The following is a 27,589-nucleotide window of genomic DNA, read 5'->3' as shown; positions in this document are numbered from 1 at the left end:
CAGGATGTGTAAACTATATAGTTTACACATCCTAATGAAAAGACCTTAGGGTCTTGAAACGTTGACCACAGACTGCTTTGATGTAATCGTCATTTTGAATACATACTTTCTTTGAAAAGAAAGGAGTGCCGCCTGTCTTTTTCCTCGTATTGTGCCGCACGGCATCAATCAAGGGATCCAATATATATATATATATATATATATATATATATATATATATATATATATATATATCCCCTAAGGGAGAAAAAAATCCCAATGGGGTTTCGAGTTCGTAACACCCCCACAATAGGGCGATTGAATAAGGATTTCGTGAGGAGGTGGATTGCGGTCCTTAATAAATGCTCCCTAGACTTAATGACATTGGTGGTAGAAGAATCAGCAAGCGAATTGGCTCTGGTGAAGAAAAAGATCACAGAGTACATGAATGAGAACAAACCACAATTACAAGGGGATCTAGGCAAAGTTGAATTGGACCGTGTACAACAGCAGGTGGAGAAGTATAAAAAAAAAAGAGCTGATACTCTTCAAAAAACAAAAATTTTAAACAGTTAACAAAGATTATGAAGAGAGAAGGGTGTATCGCTGGTTATCTGGAGGGGGAGAGACGAGACAACGTTTCACACAACAACGATATTACCGGGGTCAAAGTAGTATGACGGATTATCATTCATCTAGTGAGCCACCCTCTACTTCAGGTGATGAGACCTCAAGTATTCATCAAAGTGCCTCATACCAGAAACACCCTTTAGGGTGAAAACCCGCGCAGGTCACAGAAGAGAAAGCGGCACAAGAGAAGAGGAGGACAAAGGTGCCAAAAGAGGAACCAGAGGCAGAGGAGATAAATTTGATCTATAATCTGTCCAACAGGGAGCTGACTGAAACAGAAATTAGCTTAAACCTTTATTTAATATGCCATGTGCCTACCAATAATCTAAGCACTCTGAATTGGAAAATCTATCACAAATTTCTAAATAGACAACTAAAATGAAGGGAATACTTTAACAAAAGCACTAACACTGTTTACCAGGGCAAAGAAGGACCCTTTAAAGTCAAATCCCAGTTTGAGCCCCCGTCCAATAACATTGCGAAGAGCAGATTCATGAAAGCCCTAGATGTCAAAATTTCGGATAAATTTAAAGTGAAGATCCCACACAGAAATAACTTAACTAAAGAGGAATGGGAGGCGTTGAATAATTTCAGTTCCTAAAGGGACATTGTTGTCAGACCTGCAGACAAAGGGGGAGGAATCGTGGTTCTGGATATCAAGAAATACAGTCAGGAGATTTACAATCAGCTAGCGGACACAACAGTTTGAGAAATTAAAGAAGGACCCGACAGATCCATTCAAGATAGAGATTGGGAATTTGCTTATGGCAGTTCTCAACGGTGGTACTATCACCGAAGAGGTATATAACTTCTTGATTAAGGATCATCCTAGGGTACCACTCCTGTACACATTACCCAAAATCCACAAGAGTTTGACACACCCACTCGGACGTCCAATAGTGAATAGTGTCGGCAAGAAACTCTTTACATTACAAGGTCTCATTATTTTGAATTATTTTTTTGCAGCCCTGTGTGCAGGCAAGAGACACTTATCTAAAAGACACTACGGATCTATTATTATGTTTAAGAGAAATGGGTGATGTACCTCAAAATATGTGGTTATGCACACTAGACATCTGCAGCCTCTACACCAACATCCCCCACATTGGGGGGGTGGAGGCTGTGGAGGATCTGATCACGAACAACAACAACTTATACCAAGGCCCTCGTATTGATTTCTTCCTCATCCTGTTGGATATGACCCTTAGGCAGAATTATTTTTATTATGATGGCCACTATTATATACAAAAAAGTGGCTGTGCCATGGGATCGCCCGTGGCACCAACATATGTAAACACCTATATGTCCAAGGTGGAAAAAAAAAATCTCTTCAACAGGGATGTGCGGGACAGAATTGTGTTCTACAGAAGGTTTATTGACAATATAATCCTCTTTTGGAGGGGTGAACACAATGATCTAATAGAGATAATTGAGAGGATCAATGGTCTTGAGCACCCAATCAAGTTTACTTATGACATGAGTCTTGAACAAATCAACTTTCTGGACGTGACCATTATGGTCAATGAGAATACGTTGTCGACTAAAATTTATTCCAAACCAACAGACAGCAACACCCTGTTAAGAGCAGATAGCTTTCATCCAGCTGCAACAATAAACAGCCTCCCGTACTCACAACTTCTGAGGGTCAAAGGAGTCACGAGTGACCCGAAAATACTAGATGAAGAGTTAGATAAGATGCATGAAAAATTCAGAGTTAGAGGATATAAAGAAGTTCTACAAGCAGCTCGCAACAAGGTGGATCGATTATCCAGAGATGAGACGCTGAAACAGAAGGAGAATGAATCATCGGATGATGTTTTAAATTGGGTCCACACTTACAGTACGGCAGATTCTGAGATCAAACAGGTCAGTAGAGAACTCTGGGCATGATTCAGAGACGCTCGCAAAAAGTGAGCACTCGCTCTGAATCAGGGCGGGCCGGTGTTTTTCTTACACTGGTCTCTTGCTAAGCTGTGGGTGACCACCCACAGCTTTATGTGAGTGGCTAGGTGATGGTTGCGACCTTCTTGGCGAGACCCTTGTGGTAGGGTCTCATCCGTCGCAAGCCCCAGAGAGCTTCCTGCTCTCACCAGTGATGTCAGTGGTGCCTCCCACAAACGGCAGGCATTCCTTCGGGAACGCCTCCGTTTGTGTAGCCACCCCCCCTCCCCGCCTAAAAAACGTGGTGAGTTGTCGAACAACATAGACAGCCTCCCCGTTTGTAGTGAGCCCCGGAGCGAGAGAATTTCTCTCCCGCTCCGGGGCTTGTGCGTGCGCACTGCCTAACAATCGACCCGCTTGCGAGCGAGTCTGAATCAGGCCCTCTAGCCCATAGTGCAAAATGACCGAGATTTAACATCACTCAAAAGAACAAGAATCACACCTGGTTACAAGAGAGGGAAAAATATTAAATAATGGGTGGTCCGTTCAGACATCACAGAAATTAACAACAGGTCCGCACAGATAGTCTGCAGACCCACCAATGGATGCTATAGATGTGTGGGATGTACGACGTGTGGCCATATGTTGACTGGCAGGTTCTTTCATCATCCACACTCGGGACAGAAATACGAGGTCAGCCATCGCCTGTCATGCTCGAGTACGTTTGTGATATACTTAATTAAATGTCCCTGCGGCTTATGTTATATGGGAAAAACCGTGCGTTCTTTTAAAGAGCTCATGGCCTTACAAAGATCAGCCATCAGATCAGCCATTAGTGGCAAGGGATCAGAACAGCCCGTAGCCCAACATTTTATGGAGGCTAAGCATAATCTGTCTAGTTTAAAACACATGGCAATAGATCAGGCACCCAAATGATGGTAGAAGGGGCAACCAAAATAAATATTAAGTTCAGAATCCAAGTGGATCCACGTTTTGGACACAGTAAAACCGAAGGGTCTTAATAACCAGTTGAATTACAATATATTTTTCTAATCAAGTCTTTTTAGTAGTAAAAACCCCCTCCTAGTGCAATGAACAAATTCAAGACAGAGATGAGTCCATCTTTAATGATTAGATTAACGAGGGGAGATTGGACATTATGATGAGCTTCTAAGTATATACTGCTAGGGTCTGATAAGTCCATACACCGTTGGATGGATTTGAATATGTATGTGTTTTTATGTAACATGTTTTTTGTATTCATGTGGGATTTACATGTGTTTTTACAACGTGGTGTTTGTAGGTTTCCCCTGACAGGCATCGGGTTGCTATGACAACGATTACATCTCCAGTGTGCAGACATGTTTCCGGCTTGACCGGAAGCCAGGCATGCGGGAAGGCGGGCGGCCAGCGGGACCCGGAACGAGTCGGAGGGAGACTGTACAATAAAGTCTTACCTTATATGCCCACTCTGTGCTATGTTGATGCAGCCTGACTAGCAAAAAAGCCCGAAACATTGTATTAGAGGTGATGTGATGTCGTTTTTTAAGGCCGCTGAGTGCTGTTTTTGGAGCAGAAAAAAAGAGAAAAAAAAAATAATAATAAAAAAAAATAAAATAATAATATTATAATATATATATATATATATATATATATATATATATATATATATATATATATATACATACATATATACACACACACACATATATATATATATATATATATATATATATATATAAAATAACGAAGAAGCAATTACATAAAAGAAAGTCACTTTAATATCACATGGACTCAGCTCTGAAATGCTCACTTATGTTTATTTCTGAATACAGGATATGGGATCTGTTATCCAGAATGTTCTAAGACGTTAGGATTCTGTATAAGGTAATTCTGAAGCCACTAATCTAAAATGTAGATTTTTAAAATTGACCAATGTATAAATATATATTTTAAATGCACACTGCTACTTACAAGGCTTACCTTATTTGCTTCACACTGCTCCTGACAATGTTTAGTTAGAAGGCACAAACTATACATAACTTTAAAACTTAGTAGTAATAAATATTATTATCTTAGTGTATGGTATCACCAAGCCTCACTCTGCAAATCCCTACACTGGCTCCTCATAACCTCCACAATCCAACTCAAACCACTCATCTTTTCTTTTTCTGATTTTGGGAAGATTCAGGATAACAATTTTGCAGATAAGAGATCCCTCTCCAATACAGGAATATTTGTTGTGGGAGATTCATGCCTTGTATTGGCAGTGAAAGTCATGGTGACAATCACAACTAATTATGTAAAGTGGTTCTGCCAGTCTAAATAATTTTCATAAATACTCATCTTGTTTACACAGCATTAATGTGTGCTTCATGTTTGAAATAATGAAAAAAAAAAATAAAAATGGAAATACTTTGTATAGAAAATAATCTTTAAAAAAAAACAGAATAAAAAGGTAATATTTGTAATGGTTTGATCCACCTGTGTTACACAGAAAATAGCCAATAAAATCTTACAACAAAGAATATTCAATTAATATATTCACAGCTTCCTCTACGAAATAAATTGAGAACAATGTCCCAAATTCTATAACATAGTAAGCTAAAATTTAGAATGTGCAGATAACCCTCAAAAGAAAGTCCAATAAACTAGTCACAAAACAACGAACATAAAAAAGGGAAAAAGGGAGTATTCTGCCAAACTAAATAGGGAATGTTTGCATTCTACGCCTAAGTGTCCATGGGTTATTGAGTAATTTCAGTTAAACATGCCAGCAGCGATAATCACCAGTAATTTTGGGTGTTCTAGTTCCCAAGGACAGGTATAAAGGCAGATGGTCAAAGTAATATGCACTGATAAACTCATGACATCTCCAAAGGTTGGGACCCCCTCTCTCATTATATATATATTCCTATAGAGTGATTATAAATATGTAAACATTCTATTTGTTGTAACCTCTCCCCAGCTAATCATTGTCTAGCTAGCAATACTGCCGAAGCATGAACTTGAACTGCTTTACTGGATAAGCAGATGCTGGGTGAATGAGAACTGTTTATTACAGAGAGAAAACTATTTATTTCCATGGTCTGGAATGTGGGCTGATGCTGCGGGCGGATCGGGAGCTGGCAGAAGATGACACTTGGCTGTTTCTTGAATTGGCTGATTTTGAATCAAATCTCCCAGTAGATACACGGCTGAGACGACCTGGTGAGAACAAAGAAATCAGTCACACAAGAAATCAGTCACTAAAGTTCTAATGCAAATAATGTCTGTACTATCTCATGAAACCCAATAAATGCTGGGCTTACAAATATTAACCTTTAAAGAGAATGATGAGTGAAGAAATAATGTTTTTACACAAAGACCTATGCAAGGTAAGCTATGAGCTAATGGCACAAGGTATACACTGTGGCAATGCATTGAACTAAACCTCTCCAACTCAAACATACATATTTGTCAGAGAGCAGCTTCATATTGAAGCACAGAATAATATTAATAATAGAGCATCTTAAATTAGAACTTGTTCTACAACGGTACAAAGTACAGAGAGGCACAAGCATGTTACACCACTGTACAGGATATGAGCAGTCTCCCCTTTGCCTGACATATTTGCTCCATGTCCCAAAGTCTTCAGTAACAGTAATGGGTCATATCACCAAGCTTTTGGGAGAATATACTGTAAGGGAGTTATGGACAGTAAAACACTGCTACACTAGAAAATAGTAGGCTGTTCCATCAAGCTTGGCAACTTGGTAGCTTTGTAACACCTTTATACGGGTTGGGTAGAAATATGCTCGGTATCCTGAAAGGGGTTGGGTAATTATGTTAACCCTCCTCCCTTCTCCCCCTGCCTTCTTGCACCCTAATGGTGCATACACACGATCAGATTTTTTCTTCAGATATGGACGATAACGATTTAAAAATCGTTCAGTCGTTCATATCTGAAGGAAAATCGTTCATATCTGACATGCCTGAACGATGGACGATCAACGATGCGCGTTCCCGTTTGTCAGATAACGATATCTGACATCTGATGGGTTTGCAGTCAGACTTGGACGATTCCATTCATTTTAATGCAGTCAAAAATCGTTCAATCGTTCAAATCGTTCAAAACTTTGGTCAAATCGTCCAAATCGTTTAATCGTTCATCTGACAAATCTGACAAGTCTGACAAATCTGACCGTGTGTACGCTCCATAACCCTCCCCGTTAGTGCCTAACCCTAACCTCCCCCGAATAAGCCTAACCCTAAGCCCCTGTGGTGCCTAAACCTAACACCCCTGCAGCTAACAGGTAAGGTGCCCCGCTATACTTACGATCAGGGTGGCGGCTGTCAGGATTCCGGAATTGGTATCTAAACTGGCATCGGCTCTTCAACGCCTACGTTTAGTCCCGGGTCAGGATTCAGACACCGGGATTTCAACATCTGGCATCCCGTCCGCCGGCAAACTGACTACATCCCCTTTATAGCATTCAACATGAATATTTTAAAATATGCATTTCCCAATATTTACATTCAACAAAAATAAAAAGGCAGAAATATTGTAGTGTTCTTTTAACGTATAAACACACTGCAATACAACAAGAGGTGAGACAGGTCACTTACTGGCAGTGTCTGTTGGCATGAGCATTTTCTCCAGGTGTTGCTCTATTCTTTCCAAGTCTTGGCTAGAAAACACACACCTGCTCTCGGCAGGTACAACATGTTCTCTTGGAGTGATTCGTTTGCGGGCGGACTTGGACTGAGCTGGCTGGGGCAGACAGGTGACTGGGAATGAACCGGTTGTAAGGCCATCTGGGAATTTTTGTGCTATGACTTTCAGACCTGTGCAGAATCAGTGAGTCACTACATACAGTACTTAAGTATCTACACATTTGTCCAACACATTCTAGATTAAATATAGATATACACAAACCTAATGCATATGCATTGGAGATGACACAGATTCTACATTTATTTTAGAACTAAGTTTTACAGTATGTAATGTTAACATTAATGTAGAATGTTTAACTGCAGCTGTACTAATAAAGACCACAAGAAACACATGCTCAAATTCATAATAATTACAAATAAATGCATATTATATTATAAGTGAGAAATAGTAATTTCAGGATGCTTTCTGCTTTGACCCATGTCCCCACTCCCATTTCTATTTTGTCAGTCATTGGTGAAAAAAAAAATCCATATACAATAAACACTCACCTCCAGAAAGCATAAATACATTTTCAAATCCTCTCTCGCACATGGTTGTGGCTGCTTGGCTTGCTATCCTCTCATCTTCATCATACAGGATAAGAATTTTGCCATGTGCATTTTTCTGAAAGCAGTAGTTAAGGTTTCTTCTAAAATGCTACAGTGTTACAGATTCTGAACACATTGAAATAATAAGAGATATGGTAAGACCTTACCTTTGTCATCTCTATTTCTACAAAGTCCATAGGGATCCACAGGAGACCTAGGGGTATAGGTTGATGAAGTCAGTTGTCGAGCACCTCAATAGTTACATTTGTGCTCCCAGGATGCACTGGGCTCCTCTCCTATACCCCGCCCCTAGGCCAAGGCACCTCAGTTTCGTAACAAGCCAATGGCAGGAGGAGGAGAAGAGAGAAGGAAGAAATTCTGGAACACTCAAGGATCACATTCTCACATACAGAAGGAGACGGAAAGCCGGAGACCAGAACACAGCCCATCTGCAGCACAGGTGCAACAGGGCGGGAGTCCTGTGGATCCCTATGGACTTCGTAGAAATAGAGATAACAAAGGTAAGGTCTTACCATCTCTCTTATTTTCTACTGCAGGGTCCATAGGGCTCCACAGGATACCTTGGGGATGTCCCAAAGCAGTCTCCTTAAGGGTGGGGACGCTCCTGTGCAGAAAGGAGAATACGCCACCTGAAGGAAGCATCCCGAGAGGCAAAGGTATCAAATGCATAATACCTTAAGAATGTATGGACAGTAGACCATGTGGCTGCCTTGCACAGCTGAACAGCAGAGGCGCCACGACGAGCTGCCCACGAAGGACCCACAGACCGAGTATAATGAGCCTTAACAGAGGACGGTACAGGACGGCCCTAATGAAGGTAAGCCTCTGTCCCTATGAAAAATCAGAAAGGGAGGGAGACATGAAAGAGCCCCCAGATCTGACACTCTTCTGGCCGAAGCAATGGCTAGAAGAAACACAGTTTTAAATTGTGAGCCATTTTAAATCCACTGAGCCCAGTGGTTCAAATGGCGGTCCTTGTAGAGCCCTAAGGACCACAGTCAAATCCCAAGGAGCCACCAGTGGGATAAAGGGAGGTTGGATGCGTAGAAGAGTATCATTCCAACGGTGAAACAGTACTGACAGGGCAGAAACCTGCACCTTCAGAGAAGCAAGACGAAGACCGTGATCTAAGCCCGCCTGTAGGAATGCCAAAATCCTGGATAATAAAAATGTCTGAGGATTATAACCTCTGGGGCGACAACATTCAAAGAAGGTGTGCCACTCTCTGATAAATTCTCGCAGAAGCAGGCTTGCGAGCTCTGAGCATGGTGTTCACCACAGAGCTGGAAAAACCCCTGGAACTCAAGAGGGCAGTCTAAAGAGCCACACCGTCAAAGACAGACGACTCAGGTCCGGGTAGAGGCAAGAACCTTGGGACAACAGGTCCGGACGTTGAGGCAACATCATCGGAGTGTCTATGGATAGACTCCAAAGATCTGTGTACCAGTGAAGGCTGGGCCACGCTGGAGCTATCAGCAGTAGCATACCTTCTTCTTGCTTGAACTTCCAAATCACCCGAGGCAGAAGGGAGAATGAAGGAAACAGGTACGTAAACTGGAAGGTCCATTTGACCGACAGAGCGTCTACCAGCAGAGCCCCCACGTCTCTTGTTCTTGAGCCGTACCTTGGCAACTTGTGGTTGTGCCGGGTTGCCATTAGATCTACTTCGGGAAATCCCCACTTGTTCACCAGAAGCTAAAATACTTCCTGGTGAAGTGACCATTCCCCTGGATGTACATCGTGACAGCTTAGGAAGTCCGCTTCCCAGTTCAGGACTCCCGGGATAAACACCGCCGATATGGCTGGGACATTTTCCTCCGCCCAAGTCAGGACGCGGGACACTTCCATTAGTGCCGCCGGACTTCGAGTGCCTCCTTGGCAGTTTATGTAGGCAACTGTGGTGGCGTTTTCTGACTGGACATGCATGGGTTTTCCGTGAAGTATGAGCCTTGCTTGCTGAAGAGCCCTTAGAACTGCCCTGAGTTCCAATATGTTTATTGGAAGCATGGACTCCTCTATTGTCCACCTTCCCTGGAAGAGGTGTGAACCAGTCACTGCACCCCAACCCCGGGTACAGGTGTCCGTTGTCAGAAAGACCCACTCCGGGATCCAAAAGGGGCGGCCTTTGGTAAGGTGACTTGTGTGGAGCCACCAAGTCAGAGACAGACATACCTCTGGGGACAGTACCAATGTCTGGGTTCGTGTCTGGCGTGGAGATCCATCCCATCTGGAAAGGATCAGTGTCTGTAGAGGCCAGGAATGGAACTGGCCATACTCCACCATGTCGAAGGTCGACACCATGGAGCCCAGTAACTGCATTGCCGAGTGAATCGACACCCGGCGACTGTGCAGGCAGCTGCCGTTGCTGCAGCATGGTTATCTTGTCCCTGGTCAAGAAAATCCTCTGTTGAGAATCCAACAATGCCCCAAGTTGTAGAATCCTCTGTGAGGGCGTCAGTGAGGACTTCTTCCAGCTGATCAACCAACCGTGGCTTTGTAAGCACTGTTATTGTCAGCTGTAGATGGTGAAGTAGTAATTCTGGAGACCTGGCTAGCAATAGTAGGTCGTCCAGGTAGGGCAACAGACGGACCCCCTGCAGCCGCAGTTGGGCTGCCATCACTGCCATAAGTTTGGTGAACATTCCAAACGGCAGGGCCTGAAACTGGAAGTGTTGTTGCAACACTGCGAACTTGAGGTACCTCTGGTGAGCCGAAGCTATCGGGACATGCAGGCATCCTGAATGTCCAGAGACACCATAAAATCCCCAGGTTCCATAGCCAGTATAATTGGCCGCAGGGTTTCCATTTTGAACCGAGGCACTCGGAGAAACTTGTTTAGGGACTTGAGGTTTAGGATAGGCCTGTATGCACCATTAGGTTTTGGAACCAAAAAGAGAAAGTGGAATAATAGCCCGTTCCCCTCTGGGGAGTAGGTACCAGAACTACAACTCCCTGTAGGAGCATAGATCGTATAAACTTTCTGCAGTTCCAATGCCTTTTCCTGATCCATCTGAAGTCCGATAGGGAAGAATTGATGAGGAGGTCTGTATTGGAAGGAAAGGGCGTACCCTTGAGAGACCACTTCCCTTACCAGTGTCTGTTGTGGTATGCCACCAACAGTGGGCGAACTGAAGAAGTCGGCCTCCCACCTTGGGGTCCCCCAAGGAGAGGCCCGCCCCGTCAGGCTGAGGGTTTAGCATCGGGCATGGCAGTTGGACACCTGGTACTCCAAGCCTGCTTCTTGGGCTTTGTGACCTTCTTTGCTCCTGATTGTCTGGGAAAGGACTGAACCTTGGCCTTACCCTGAGGACGGAAAGTCCGAAAGGACTGAGTTCCAGATCCTGATGGCATTGGGGCCGAAGGTAAACAGGCAGACTTGGCAGCAGCCAAAGTGTCCACGATTTTGTCCAAATCTGGCCCAAATAAGACCTGGCCATTAAAAAGATAAACCTTCTAACCCTTTCTTGGAATCAGCATCCACTCTCCAAGATCGAAACCAAAAGGAGAGCGTCTAGCTGACACTGCAGCCGATGAAATGCAAGAGGTTAGGAGATTAACATACAAAGCAGCCTCATTCACATATGTAGCTGAGTCTCTGAAGTAACCTACCAGTTCAATTTGTTCACTGGTAGCCTCTACAGGCAAGGACGCTTCCAAGGCATTTGCCCAACGTTCCATGGCCCTGGCCACCCAGTATATAGCCATAGCTGGCCTAGCGACCCCCCCCTCTAACCCCCAGAGGGAATAAATGGACTTTAGGCACACCTCCACTTTTCTGTCCGTAACATCCTTTAATGATGACATGGACGGCATAGGAAGTGTCGCACTTTTGACAAGGCGTGTAATATGAGAATCCACCTGAGGAGGAGTTTCCCATTTAGAGAAATACTACTCCTCGAAAGGATAAGTGGCTTCCAACCGCTTCTGGGGCTGAAACCTCCCACCCGGAGTTCTCCAGGCTTCCCCCAGATGTTCAACCAGCTGATCCGACAGGGGAAAAGCAGTCGCTGAACTTTTCACTTCCTTAAAGAAAGCATGTTTGGATTTGGCTGCTGGGGTATCCTCATCCCCAATACCCATAGCCACACAGACTACACGAATGAGGCAGTGTACATAAATTTTGGACTTACACAGCTCCCTCAAAAGGAGGCGGAGCCCATCAGATAAGTATTGAATTTCCCCATCATCAGTCGACACATCATCTTGATAATACGTGGACTGGGAAGACAGTACCTCCTTCCTAGCAGAGCGCTGGAAAGACTCCCTCTGTAAAACCTCAGTCAGGTTTTGCACCGTATTGTATAGAGTATTAACTCAAACAGGTTCAGTCTGGTAGGGAGTAGTTTGTAAGGGCATATTATGAGCCACAACCAACTGTCGGGGAATCCCCTGTGACGTAGATGGCATAGCAACCTGCGGAGCGTACCCCAATTGTGGGGCCACTGGAGGTGCAACAAGCCGAACCTTCAGGGTAGTTAGTGCTTGTGCAAAACAAGCCCAGGCCGGCTCTTAAGAGCTGGGCCCAGCGGGTAATCCTGCATTTCTGGTACACAGGGTACACAATCCTCCCACAATAATCTCTTCCTCCTTTTGTCCAGCAAAGCACCTTCTGCAGGACTGTGCAGAGCAGAATCACTGCCAGACATAATCAATGTGTCAAACTCCTCAGCTCAATTTAGGCTCCGCCTTCACCACTGAACTGTGAAGTAACTTGATCCCTCAGCAGCACTGTCACCGCAAGGGCTAGTGAAAGAAAAAGTACAGAGTTAGCTAAAATGGCTGACAGAGGAAAAGAGATTTACAGTCAGACAGCGCTAGCAACAGACTCATACAATGCCAGGAAAAACCTGCACTATACTGCACTATTATCAACTATAGACCTTGTGTCTAGTAGGAATAGTGCTACATACGCCGACCTGCTTGGAGGAGGGGTATATAGGGGACCCAGGCTCCGCAACTCCCTGTGAGACTAGCGTTTTATGCACATTAAAATGGCCGCTTGAGGACTCACAGGGGGTGTGCCTGAGGGAGGAGAACTACCTGCAACCGCCAAACCAGCTGTGCCATACAGGGAAGGCCCGCTCCCCTGGCGTGCTATTAACCCCTAAGATGCCACAACGTCCGCACGTTGTGGCTCCCTATCCCTGGTGGTCTAGTGACAGCACAGGCGCCATGCCTGGTGCCACACGCAGCCTCTTCCCAGGGACCCCCCAGCCCTGGGAAGTAAATGAACGGTGTTATCAGAGGGCACCCGCCGTGGACGCCCGCTGCTTACCTGAATGTCCCCCGTGACGTCCGGCCACAGTCCTGGGCGTCTGGGGGCTATTGCTAGCCAAAACCCCCAGACACCTGCTGTGAACCCTAGCGCAGTTCCAGCACCTCGGCGCCGGCGGGGTGTCGGAGTGGCAGCATAGGCGTCCGCTGGACAGCCCATGCTGACCACTCTGCAGTAAAAAACAAACTATTTTCTGGGCTGTCAACGCAACCCCTCTTGAAGTGACCCGACTCTGTGCCGAGCACCTACGAAACTGAGGTGCCTTGCCCTGGGGGTGGGGTATAGGAGAGGAGCCCGGTGCATCCTGGGACCGCAAATTTAACTATTGAGGTGCTTGACGACTGACGTGATCAAAAAAAAAGGGAAGGACACCCTTTTATTCAGCAGCTTACCACAAACAACAGGACAGTAGCCCAGTGCGCAGTATTACTTTCCTTTACTATACCTCAAGGTCTCCTGTGGAGCCCTATGGACCCTGCAGTAGAAAAAAAAGTGATGGAAGGCAGCTTTAGACCATGTATTGTCTGTATAGCTACCCATACACTGTGCAATATGCACCTCGGGATGTGACGGCTTGATCCGATGGCCGACATACCGGGCGGTCCCCACACACGGAGCGATTTGCAGCCCGATCGCCGGCACCCCCCTCCCCCACCTGCATAGCGCTGCATGGGATCGTACATCGCATCCCCGGATCAAGTGGACATGCAGTAAGATCAGGGAGGTGCAATGTATGATCCCACAGGAGCGCACACTGTCCGATATCATGCCCTCACACAGTACGATATAGCAGCAAATATCGTTCCAATCCGTGAGACCGGCTGCTATATCGCACAGTGTATGGGCACCTTAAGACTACTTCTTCTGGACTGACACTTTCTATCTTTAAGCAGTTACTATTACTATTGTGGTCTTTGCTTTCCCATACACTGAATTCCAAAGTAACATTGCTGTTGTTATTACAATGTATATTTTCCAAACTGAACAGGCGTAATTATATTATATATTTTAACCCTTTTAAAGTAAATTTAACAATTTATGCATAATTTTGTTTTTCCAACAGGTTACACAAACACATTGAAATTTCTTAATTACTAAATACTTTTAACAAAAAAATGGCACCTAAAGCATCTTCAAAAAAATGTGGTCCATGGTTAAGCATTCATTATTCAAATATCAACACGTTACAGTATACTTATTATACACACACAGCAGCCATTTTGTCAGCTGAACCAACATCCATGAAATGCAATCAATCAATTCACAAGGAGCCAGTGACACCACAGAGGCAAAACCTAGTTCTTCTGTTCAAATAGTACCTCTGTTTCCATGTGAATTTAACGGCTGCAGATAATGGATGCTGGTACAACGAAAAAAACTGCTTGTTGTGCGTACACTGGAGGAGTATATTTTAAAACTTTTTGGAGTTAATAACTCAACAAAGTTGTTGCTTTGTATCACAGCACGGCGGAGCCCTGAGGCACTAGTCCCCAGAGTCTGTGGCAGTCCCGTCATGGGTACATGCCGGCTGGCATCCGCCAACAATAAGTTCCCAATGCTGCCAATGGTCCCTTCTACCGGATGCTGTAGGGACGGCCGGCATCATCCTCTCCTATCGGCTGCTGCTCTCGCGCTGGCTCCCACAGGGGAGCACGGGCTGCTCTGCTTACAATTTATAAGTGTAAATTTATCCCAGTGAACTCCCAGTGCAAGCTATGAGTGTTCTGATGCAGTTTATCTGACTATTCTACTTGCGTATTCCTCTAGTACTGGCCCTGGTGATTTCCTGGTTTTTGGCCATTCCTTCGACCAGTTTCCTGCTTGCTCCCTGGTACCTCATTACCCAACTGATTCTGACCCATTTCTGATGACTATGTTCCAGTATGCCCCCAGCGACTAGTCTCACTGCCTGCCCTCAATTCCTTCATACCCACCATTGGAACCCAGTCAGAGGTCCCTAATCTGCATATCGGGTGCAGCGAAGCCCAAACCTCCTTGCAGAGGTCCCTGGTGAAGGACACAGATACAGTAGACTCAGTGCCTCTGTTCTGCGTCTATGCCGACTTCAAGTGTATGTCAGCATCCATAACATCCATCAGAGAGTTGTGGCACTTTGAGAAGGTATTGTAGAATACTTACAATGTTCGGAGTCTGACTGACAGGTCGGTCTTTGTGTGAAATGGGCTTTTTAGAGTGGGATCAGGGTGGCGACATTGTGAACGTACAGAACTGTCTTGTGGGAGTGTAGCTAGAGTTGTGTGTAATACTGCGTCCTGTGTATGAAGAAGGGAGGCCTGTGTCAGACAGAGCTCTTGCACCTAGCATAGGACAGGTGCAAGTGCAGATACTAATGATGATGGCTGTCTCTGTGAATGGAAAACCAATAGGTGGAGCAACTTCCTGCTTGAAGCCGCATGGATCTTGGCATTAGCATAAGATAAGGTGTATATCTGGCTCCTTCTGCATCACGCATGCACTGCCACTCTCTGACTGCTTATCAGCCCCAAAAGTCTAATTTGTCATAATATCACAGGAGAGAAAGAGTGAAAAACAGACAGAATTAATAAGAGACAGATGGGAGGGAAACAAACCCTGCAGCGCTTTCCACATTAGCTAGTGACCCCACAAATGATGGGTCCAACATACTAGTCTAACATATAATTAAATAGTTAGTCTTTAAGGAGGACATCTTTACTTGGCATCATGAACAGCAATGAATGAGCGCTTTCCATAAGAGAATCCAATACATGCACATGTTTAGGAAAAAAATAGAGTAAAGGATACAAAATCCAAGATTTGTTGTGTGAAAGGATTCATCGTCCTGGCAAGCATTGCAGTGGGGTAGTTGGAAGCTGCAGGGACAAGAAATAGGAATATTTGATGAGTGAGCTATAAACACACAACCATAACTCACACCACTTCATGCACTGCACAGATTACAGCAGATCACAACCACAAATTGCGTTAAAGTAGCCATGAGACTTCACTGCAGTATTTTTTTATATAAATGGTTGGACATTTTAAAGACAAACTATCAAGTAGTGTTATTTAAGTACTGCCAAACATACAGCTTTATAGATGGGAAGCATTATTTTGAGTGTAAAAATTCACTCACTTGAGGTGGATACACACTGGACGATGTGTACCGGGTTGACATAGCGTTCCACATCAGAGCGATGTTCTGAACGACGGAACAATCACTCGTTCCATCCTTTGTTAGCATGAATGGGGCCGCATACAATATCGTCAGGTTTGATGTGCGACCGTAGAAGTGCACATATCGTGCATACACTCTGCCAGTTATGTCGTTACGATTTGGCCAAAATCGGCCACGACATCGTCCTAGTGTGTATCAGGCTTAAGGCCCGGATTTAATCAAGGAGTGATATTCTTGTTTTCACTCGTACTAATCTTAAATGGTGCTCTAACCAATAAGCTACTGTCATTTTTCAAACACATGACAATTAGGAGCCGATTGGTTGGAGCACCATTTAAGATTAGTAACGAGTGAAAACAAGAATATCACTCCTTGATAAATCTGGGCCCAGGTATGGGCAAACATGTTAGCCATGATGGAATATAAACTTGCATTATTTCAGATGCAGTCTGTCCTAGTTTTCCTTCATGAAATATTTAATTTATTTCTTTGAAAAAAAAAAAAAAAAAAGACAAACAAGATGGATGCATGAACTTTGCTTCACACTGAGGCAGGTTAAACACCCCAGTTATCCTGCTTCAGTGGTACACTAGCCTCACACATTACTCTGTGCGGTTGCAGAACCCAGCACCTTCCACTGTCTTACGCAGAGTCTGTAATTACCCATTAACCTCCATTCCCTGCCTTACATCAGGACACAGTCATTCAAGACGAGGCTGGTGTGACAAACAATGATCCTGGTGGATAGGACACTGCCATCCACAGCAAATACCCTCATCTCCAGAATACTCGGTCCTGCAAGTAATCCAGTAATATCACTGCAATGTTATGGTGTCATTTATAAATAGAATATATACACTGTTCCTGTGCAGATACCTTCTGGCACCTGGTTATCTACAGGCTATGGAATAGTTCCCCCAACTCTAATAAATAGCATTTTGCTATGAATTATATAAAACTATTGTTCTGTACTTTTTTTAATCTACAATAAAATGATTTGAATTTGCAGCAGTGTGTTAGGAATATGTATATTATTGACATGGTATGTTTGCTTTTTATTAAAGTGTCATTTGTCCTATAATGCAAGTGTATTTAGTATAATAAATCTATAAAATTAAATATATTTAGAGTTTGGGCTATAAATGTGTGATAAAGAACCTTTACAAATTAAATAAAATAAGTTTCCAATAACAGTATTCAATAACCTCCAATAATATGGCACCGATCATAGCAGTCTCGGTCGCGGACATCAAGGAGAAGGAATGGGCAGTCTATATAGGGCTTGTCTAGGGATCTTGGACACGGCACCGGATCTTTTTCACCTTTTTTCTTTGGATCGTTATCCAGGTCCAATTCTCCTACTCCACTTATAACACTGTAAAGAGGGAGTAGACAAAACCATGAATAAAACTGCTCCATCTGTGTTTAAAATTTGATCAAATTTATTAATGTCTCAATGGACATAGTACACTTTGGTGAACTCGAAAATTAAAATAAAACAATGTTACTGTTGGTCAGATCTGAAAATATGGATGTTTTAGAACTGCACTAATATTGCTGAAAAGCTCATCACCTCCCCCATCAAGAAACTTTTACAATGCAGGAAAATATGGGCTGATTTTGCATGTAGCACACACATACTGGCCAGTTTTGTTTTTACAGTGAAACTTAGAAATGACCTAGGTAGGAGTCAGACACACCCCTCCTAACTCTAAATCTGTATGTTCATTAAAAAAAATGTCCCCTTACAGCTAAGCTAGATTTGCAAATGTGCTAATTTTTTTTCACTTTGCATCCAACTCTGCATGCTGCATAAGTAGTGCAGGCAATTTCATTCCCAGTAACCTACTGCGTGTAGTGGGAATTGGCCAGTCATACCCCAGTGGCTGGGTCTAGAGTTGTAATACACATCTATTACATGCAATAGACATGAGATTTATAATACTAGAGACATTACTCACCTTTGCAGAGTAGATCGTGCAGAATTCACAGATTCACCACCTATATTGTCAATGAAGTGGATCGGACTTAATGGGACACTACAAGGGCTTTCTTTGCTATTAGATCGCTCGGTCACAAGTTCTGTATCTGCCTCTGATATTACAGAGTTACTATCTAAAAGATATTTTGAAATAGAAAAAAAAACATTTCTATAAATATACAGATTAGAACAATGCAATACTCCAATAGCAGGCGGCATTTTACCTTAGATATAAGTAAATCTAACTATTGCGTAAACATACATGAGTCCACATACATCTATCCCCCAATATAGTCCAGTTTAATGAGTCACAGACTTTGCGACTTAGCCACATGAAAACACTAATCCTAAGCACCTAGTACACTATAAGCAAACAAAGACGTAAAATTAGAGGAAAAAGTACTCAGCACGGGAATCTCTACTCGTGTGTAGCCCCAGAGGTCTCATGATATGGCACAAAAAATGGATAGGTGTATGAGGATACATCTGTAGATTAATAAAAATGCTTTCTTTTAATATATATTGTGTAGTGATACATTGCCATTTTAAAAGATATACATTTAAAAGGTCAATTTTATGTATTATTATACAACATATAAAAACTCTTCCAGCAAAAGGAGTATTCCATTTTGTGCTCCATGCCCTGTCCATTACCGGATGCTGGGAGCCAGTCACTGCTGTATACCTCAGCAGATGAAAACTGCATACTTTTATCGACGAGGAAAAGACTTAAATGTAGATATTTCATCCAAACCCCTTTAATAAAAAAGTAATAGAATATACACTAAGGGGGTAATTCAACTGGCCCCAATAATTTTTTGAGCGAATAAACGGGACTTACCGTATTTTTTCATTTATTGCCTTCGGGCAAGTAATTAAAAAATACATCATGATTTCCCACCAGTCTAATCTATACTTATAATGAAGTTGTAATGGTTGTAACTCTACATAGAATTAGTTTGGAGAAATGTACGCCTTGGGACTGTGTATGAACTATGGAGACAAAAAAAAAAAATTTCTGTGAATTTTTGTTTGTTTGTCCGTCTGTTCATTCGTTCCGGCATCACACAAAAACTACAGTATGAATTTAATTTAAGTTTTCAATATTATATAGCTTAGTCACCTGGAAAGAAACTGAGGTATGTATTATCTCAATGTGACATCAGGGAGAGGCGCAATAAAAGAAAAAAAAAAGAAAAAACAAAGAAAAAAAACAGACGCTTGACACGTGTGCAGGCGCCTCAAGCCAAAAATGACGATGTATATAAATATTTTTTGGGACAAATATTCTTTTAGGGGCTGTTTATGAACTATGGAGACAAGACAAAATAAAAAAAAAAAAAAAGTTATCGGGATCTGCACAGGCTCAAATCCAAAAATCAATATCTGTACAAGTAATGAAACTGCCTCTTTTTTTCTGTCTCGAGGTAGACGTGGCAACGCTATGCTGGTTATTGTGAAGCTCATACATCGATGTGTCTAAACCTGCAGTTGGACTGCCGTAGTCTTCTTTGTTTGGTCACAGCGAATGGAAGATCTTCATACCTTTTGTCATGGCGGATGAGGAAGATGTGTTTGTGAGATTACGTCAGAGATGTGTGATTGAATTGTGTGTTGAATTTGGAAAAAGCGGAAATAAAATGTTACGGCAAGCATACGGTGGAGAAACAGTTAGGTATGCAGCAGCATTTCAGTGGTGGAAGCACTTCAAAGAGGGTAATATGCGAGTGACTGACAAAGCGCGTTCTGGGAGACCACCCACCGCAGCTACAGATGTCAACATTACCAAAGCTGCGGAGATGTTGCAAAATAACAGAAGGTCAACTTTAGGTGAACTTTCAGCTTCACTTGGCATTTCATTCAAATAGGTTCAGCATACCGTGACACTATTGTGTGTGCGCGCCAGGTGGGTACCCAGAAATCTCACAGAAGGGCAGATGCAACGACGAGTTGAATCGTGCAAGAACACAGTTTGAATGTCGGAGAGGACACTCGATTTCCTGACATTGATTGGGATGTGTGACGAATTGTGGATTTGTCATTATGATCTGTAATCCAAACAGTCCAGTGCACAAGTAGCCAATCTCGGTTCTCGAGAGCTACCAACAGTTCACGTTTTCCAGGACACCCACACCCAACAGGTGCACAAGTGTAGTCATTACTCACCGACACATCTGAAAAGATTCAAAGGTGGAACTACTTATTTCACTTGTGATTCTGTGAGTAGACCTGGAAAACATGCACTGTTGGCAGCTCTCGATAACCAGGGTTGGCTACCCCTGGTCCAGAGTATGGAAACTCGCGAATTTGCCTCTCCCCCAAACATTCTGTGTGATTCCTTTGGTGTGTAAAGTCATGTTTCTGCTGTTCATTGATGCGCATATGATCCTACAGCACTGGGTTCCCCGTGGACAAACAATTAATGGTGACTACTATGCAAACGTCCTGAAAACCCATTTGCGCTAGGAGGAAGAGGAGACAACATTTGCTGAAGAAATAGTGTTTTTTGATCAAAGACAATGCCCGATCACATGTTTCTGCTGTTGTATTGGCAGCACTGACTGAAATTAATGGGACAGCACTGGAACACCCTCCATTTAGCCCAGATTTAGCGCCCTGTGATTTCCAGGCATTCCCAGCCCTGAAAAAAATAACTGCACGGAAAAAAGTTTTTAACAGATTAAGTAAAAAATGCCACAGCTATAACACAAAGTGATGTCACGAAACAGTCTACTGTATGTCTTTGAATCGTTGTTGAAATGCTGCAAAAAATTTATTGAATGTGAAGGACGCTACTTTTAAAAAGAAAGATGTTCAGATCCTGTGGAGTCATTGATTCCGAAAAAAAAATGTAGCCTCATTACTTTTCAATCAGCCCTCGTAAATAAATATATGCACACATATATTGCACACCCCAAACACAACCAAACAGTTATGGATACATATATATTTCTGTGTATCTCAAGATCTATTTTGCAGGAAAATCCAACTATATATTAAGCACTACTCATGCAGCTTATCTTAACTCGTGAAGTTGCAGAATACATGTCAGTCCAGTAGATGGCACACCAATACAAATACTACATATCAGAATTGACTGAAGTGAACTTAGACTGGACTGTGAGATGGATTGCCCCTTGAATTGGATTTTGTGGTTTACATTATATAAAAAAAAATAAAGAATAAAAATCGCAAGGGGCAGGTTTACTAAAGTGAGAGTTTTCAGAAATGGAGATGTTGCCCATAGCAACCAGATTCTACTTAACATTTAACCATCAGTCTAGAACATAATAGCTAGAATCTGATTGGTTGCTATGGGCAACATCTCCACTTGTAAAAACTCGCACTTTAGTAAAATGTACCCCTTATTATTTACGAAGACATTTTGTGATCAATGTCCCTGCTGATCAATAACAGACATTTACGTGAGCAGAGCTGCGGGCAAACGCTAGTCTTGTATAAATGATGAAGCCTCCTTGAAAAAGCCTCCTTTGAAACGTGCATCGGGCCACGTCTCCACGGGAGTCCCTGTGCGCACAGGAACTCCACACACCATGGATGCCAGTTCCAGGCTTACATACCCTCTCCCCACTGTTGTGTTGACAGGTACTATTTTCCGTCTTCTCTCACTAGACTCTCATCAGCTGCTGCCTATGTACTTTCAACCCTGCAATGCTGCGGTAACAGGGTGAGTACACTGCCCGCACTGACAGCAGAGAATGTACTCTCGTTTCTTCACTGTGCCTTGGGATAGGGACTCTCATTTCCAGTCCAATACAATAAGCAAGACTGGCAAAAGCAGATTCCTGTTCTTTTAAGTACACAGGCACTATTGTCTGTTCCTCAGCACTCTCTATCCGGGGAAATTATCAATACAATATATACTGAGGGACACCTCAAGCTATTACAGTTCGCTATTTCAGAACTGTGATGTCCTTGGTGTTACTGCATTTTTTTGCCGATATATTATGCAGTGATTCATTTATTTATTGATGACAATTGTGTTTATTTTTATCGTATTTTCGCCTTTTCAGAGCCATATTTACCAATAGCATTAAATACCACATCACAATATCTAATATTCTCTTATCAAGAAAACCAGTTTGATACTTACTTAATAAGTGACTCAATGTACAGAAGGTATATATTCTTTATTTCTTATTTGTCTTATGAATTATTTGCACTTAGCACTTTGGATTTAATAATAATTATGTTTATTTCCTCTATGTGGCTGCACGTTGTTTTCTGCACACAATAGACGGATTGCAATGCACTAGTACTTTAATATTGATTGTTGCTGTGTGTTTAACAAGCACATGTTTTTTTTCTACACATAACATTTCAACAATAGAACAATGATTAATTTGGTTTTAATTTTTTATTTTCCTTGTGTGCTATGCAGTTTGTTTGTACATAGCAAATATATTGAATTGCACCAGCATTTCTATTGCTGCTAACTGTTACTATTTGTAACGTTTAAGTTAATTATATTGCTTACCTTCTATTTTTTCAGAGGGTGTATGAGCATGCTCCACATTATACAGGGCAAGAAAGGCATCACATTATGATTTTATATCTTACAATTTTTCTTTTTTGGATTTACATAAGAGGTATATGTTGAGTCGTGTATTCTTCTTTTTCAAGGATTTTACAATTAGTTCTTTCTTCGTTCTATTTTTGACAAGTTCCATTCAATATTTTTATAAAATAAGTAAATTTTTAATATTACATGTGACCTAGCGTGCCTCAAACAAGGGAGCTATCCTTTCTCTTTCTTGAAGTATAAATGATGAAGACCCTTTGCCCTTAATAGGCTTTTCAACTTTTAGTCAGGGCCCAAAAAGACTTAATACTCTTGTATTTCTCCACTTTGTCCAGGAACGAAAAAAGTGTGTTTATTAACATTATCAGAGTTTACATTACATGCATCCCTTAAAGATAGTGTATTGGTATAGTTTTTATTAAAAGATCTATTTGGTCATCAGGAAGCCAGATAAATTGTGTGCGTAGTGTCCAGCGTTTGCTACATTTATACGGTTTACAGAAAGGATATTTTTTCATATATTGAATGGCAAAAAAATAAAATTGCTAGTATTGAGAATAAGTATAATAGAATTAGGGAATACATTGAGCTGGGACATGACTGAGACGTCCTTCTCAGAGCATCTGCTAGTATTTCATTTAGAGAATCAGCCGTCTGATATTCAACACTTACACCATTGAAATATTCATTACCTTCCAGTCTCCGCAGCTCCTCATTAGTAATTTCATCAGCTTCACTTTCATCTGATACAGATGCCACTTGTAGTACCTGTATATAATATTATTCTGATTATATTAGTTTATTTCACACGTCGTATAACATTAAAAATATTTTTAATAAGAAAAACTAAAACTAGTGTATTTATAACTTGAATTTTTTCGTTACCTATTAGGAATTACAACATTAGAACAAAAAAGCAAGCAAACATGTCTGCTACAAAATAAAAAAAACAGAAAAAAAAACTTTATTTAAATGGTGATCTACATCACTCTGTATGAGAATACATTTTCTTACAGGTGTTTATTCCTATACTTTGCAACAATTATGATGACTGTTACCATTTAGATACTAGCATTGCTTAAAACAGATATTTTCTTTAACTTAAATATAATTGCAAACTTGCACTGTATGTTTTATATTAAAAAAAAAAAAAAAAAAACTAATAGTAGCAAACTATAATAAACATTAAAATATATAAATCTCACATATAAAAGATGTAAATGCAATAAACTTCAATCTCAATGGAATACGTTTTCCTTCTCACATATCAAGTGCAGTTCGACATTTATTCACACTTTGAATGTACCAATCCTGTCCTGTCCTATTTAAAGTCTCTCATTCAATTTGATAAAAGGTAACCGTTATATTGTAATGTGCATGTTGTCTGTGTGAAATGGTACACTTAATAATAGCAATATTGTTCAAAAGGGAAGTAATGCAGTAATAAATGGTAATATACAGATATACTGTAGACTATGTGGCTTTCTTATAGAACTCTGACAGCTGAATTAGTACCCTCCCCCCTTCCCAGGTGTCTCTATTGTTTTGATGCCACTATACAGTCCACAGCAAGTTCCCACTCTGAAGTAGCAACTTTCCCCATGTATACAATCGGGGCCGGCTCAGGAGCACCCTGTGCCGGCCCTTTACAGTGCACACCAACATCGCGCGGTTAATTACCACAGGCCACGCCCGCCTACGTGACATTATTTTGAGGCGTGCCCATAAGGCACGCCTCCAAACAACATCAGGCTGGGAGGGGGCTTCACTAGCTGGGCTTCCCCCAGCCCCTCTCCCGTCACTGAATGGATGCCACGCGCATGCACGCAGCATCCATTCAGATTCCATGGTCCGGCACAGCCACACAGCTGTGGCGGTGGGGGTCCCCAACCTCCCGATTTGACCACCTGCGGGCCACTTCGGCCCACGGGTGAAACAGCAGGACAGTACTGTCGGGATGTTGGGGAGGGGGTGCGCCCTCTATGGGTGGCGCCGCTGTTCGACCGCACTGGTCGAACACCCCTAGAGGCGGCCCTGTGTTCAATGTGGACTCACTCCTGCTGAAAATGTCCTGACTGACAGCAGAAGATTTATAGAAGCACCTCCGTCCCAGGACATCGGAGTCACTCACTACATCAGCGGTAGACCATTTCAGACTTGCATAAACAAGCCACCATGCATTCATGCCAATATCTTTTATAGGTGACATTCTAATAAATGCTTTCATACTTTATTGTTACATTTGAACACATTTTTTCTATAAAACTTACAGCACAGGTTTGTAATTATATTTGAAACTTTATAGTCAGGAAAATGTCCCCATTTTTTGTAAACCTTCAGCGGATTCTGATTTTATCATAATTCTACTATCCAGGACTCCTGAAAGCACCAATGGGCCACGGGCAATACTGTGTAGTCTTTTCTCATCTGGCAGTTTCTTAACTGTTGGTGACTAGAACCTTGATAATTTGTATTTTTAGATTTTTAAAAATAAAAACTTTTTTCCCTTAAATGTTTATTTTAATCTTCCTGGACTACAAGGCAGAACTCCTTATCCTTTTTCAGTAAACAAGCAGGCTTCTGGTGTTAAACTCACCAAATTCAATGGAAAATGTTGAAAGACATGTTTTCTAACCTGGCTGGGAAAATTTTCCCACACTGAATTCAACTCTCGGACTATAGAAAACCTTATCTGTAAATTATCAAAATTTATTGAATGTTTCTAGACAAAACTATAAATTGATGCGGCTTACTAATCCGTGTTTCTTCAGAAAGGCAGTACCAAAATGTATTATTGGAGAAATGTACTAAGAAACAAGAACAAAAATAAAAACCATGCAGCAGGGATGCTTCCAATTAAGGGACATATTCAATTTGGGAGCGAAAAGTCCGTGCTGGACTTTTCGCTCCACATCGGAGGTTAGAGTGGGGATAAAGTATCGGCTGCGTGCACGCTTATCCCCGTATTCAAAAAAGGAGCGAAGACTGGACCCGGCAAATTTGGATCTGCGAAAAAAAAAGGGAATTTTCGGGAAATGTGCCTGGGCCCCCCTTAAAGATGTCCAGACATGGGGGATCACTATGGGTACCCACATTTTTGCCTGCTGAAGGAAGTCGGGGTTTCTAATAGCCGCGGTAGGTGCATTTTTGCGGCAATGAAGAAGTGGTGAATAATAGTACTTCGGTTTTTTTTTTCGTTAAAATAACTTGTCCCATCAAATTTGGGGTACATGAAAATGGGTACAAGCATTTTAAGTCCATAAAGTTACTTTGAAAAATTCTTCAAAAAAAACACCTGTCGTAACTACCCGCAATGAAGAATACACTTGCCGCATACTTGGCTACCCCCTTAATTTATTTCGTTAAAAAAATATGGGAAACAAGATTTTATCTATTTTTTACCCCAAAATTAAAATAATTTTTTTGGGTGTCCCTAGTTTTTTGACACATTTCGTTTTTAGGGGCTATTCCCAGGGGTACAGGCTATTTTTTTTTACACCTGCACCCCTAAACCCCAATCCTGCACTTTTTTCGCCACGTAAAACATGGTGAAAACTTATCCCCGTCTTTTTTACAAAGACTTTTCGAACCGGCGAAAAAGTCTTTGTAATTGAATACGGGGATAATTGAAACATGCGAAAATGACGTCATCAGCGATAATTTACTAATTATCACCAAGCCACTAAGACAACAATCACAAGGTCAAATGTTGGAATGTTGTCATTGTGTAAAATCAGCATAGGGGTTTAGTAGTTAGGGACAGACTTACCGCTAAAACACATTGTCAACACTCTGACCATGTCGACATTTCATCAGTGTCGTCATGTTGATTGTCAAACAAATATACTGGACCTCATAAAGCGGGGGATTCAGTTAGCACAGACGAGCTATAGCTCCCATGTTAGGTGCCCAGAGCTATTTAATTGACTGCATCATGCCCGGCACTTAACCCGGGCATTAGTCACTGTAAACGGCATCTTTCAAGTCAAGTGCTGGTGCGATGCAGTTAACGCACACGGTAAGCCAGCAATTAGCCCCGCGGCACTAACACAGATTTCTGCTCGCACCCGAAAGAGGGTGTGAGCTGGAATCAGTGTTAGGATAGTAGCGGGCATACTGGGGGAGTTACTTAACAGCAAAAAATGGGTCGAAGGGGAGACAATAGGGCACTGTACTATGAAGGCTTCAGCCCGTCCACACTGGACACCTATCCCACTAGGTTTCCCAATAGAATGTGTAATAAAGAGAAATGTGCGGAGAAACTGGCGATGCCTTCTATCAGAGGGAGGGGGATGTAGAGAAATACTTACCTTAGATGGTATACAGATCGTTGTATACCATCTTAGATAAGTATTTCTCTACATCCCCCTCCCTGTCATAGAAGGCATCGCCAGTTTAACCTGGGAGCTACATTTCCCGCAGTTCTAATTGAATTGCCCTCAAAATAATTACGTCAGCTGGTGTGTCAAAATACTAAAAAGATTAGGACCCACTTCCAAACCAACTCTACACTTAATATGAATAATAAAAACATTTCAAATGCCAAACATGATAGGGAAAATCAGTTTAGTCATGAACCAAACAATGCAATAAGACAAAAGCAACACACTCACCAGTTGGGCAAAGGTGGTGACTTTTATCCGCTTGAAAATTTCATCTTTTTTATACCTGTAATCTGGAAATAAATATACATATTATTGCAAATGTTCATAATTACCAGTAATAAATATGAATGCCACAAGTAATTATTGTAGGTAGAAAATTATAACATGACAATAAACAAGTAAAAACAAAATGTGTTGCTATGTGTGGAATACAGGCAAAAAGGAATTACTAGTTCAAACGTTTCTCCTATAGTGTGACTGGAAAATGGTGGAC

The 27,589-nt window shown here is 42.0% G+C and overlaps 1 protein-coding gene across 1 annotated transcript in view; it reads right to left on the bottom strand.

The window, feature by feature from the left end:
* Window positions 1-4,253: 4,253 nt before the first annotated feature.
* CEP41 (centrosomal protein 41) overlaps window positions 4,254-27,589 on the bottom strand; it is a 69,577-nt gene continuing 46,241 nt past the window's right edge. Inside the window, exons 4-11 of the mRNA XM_088468888.1 lie at window positions 27,325-27,386; window positions 23,404-23,479; window positions 18,149-18,302; window positions 17,393-17,562; window positions 15,815-15,882; window positions 7,696-7,810; window positions 7,099-7,317; window positions 4,254-5,697 (exon numbers count right to left, since the gene is read on the bottom strand). Of these exons, the coding sequence (XP_088325014.1) occupies window positions 5,567-5,697; window positions 7,099-7,317; window positions 7,696-7,810; window positions 15,815-15,882; window positions 17,393-17,562; window positions 18,149-18,302; window positions 23,404-23,479; window positions 27,325-27,386 (995 nt within the window). The 3' untranslated portion in view covers window positions 4,254-5,566. The remainder of the gene's footprint in view (window positions 5,698-7,098; window positions 7,318-7,695; window positions 7,811-15,814; window positions 15,883-17,392; window positions 17,563-18,148; window positions 18,303-23,403; window positions 23,480-27,324; window positions 27,387-27,589) is intronic.

Source organism: Taudactylus pleione, unplaced genomic scaffold (assembly GCF_031769625.1).
Source record: "Taudactylus pleione unplaced genomic scaffold, aTauple2 ptg000086l, whole genome shotgun sequence".
NCBI classification, from domain to species: domain Eukaryota; kingdom Metazoa; phylum Chordata; class Amphibia; order Anura; family Myobatrachidae; genus Taudactylus; species Taudactylus pleione.
The sequence above is the reverse complement of the archived record's forward strand: the minus strand, read 5'-3'. Positions and strand labels throughout refer to the sequence as shown.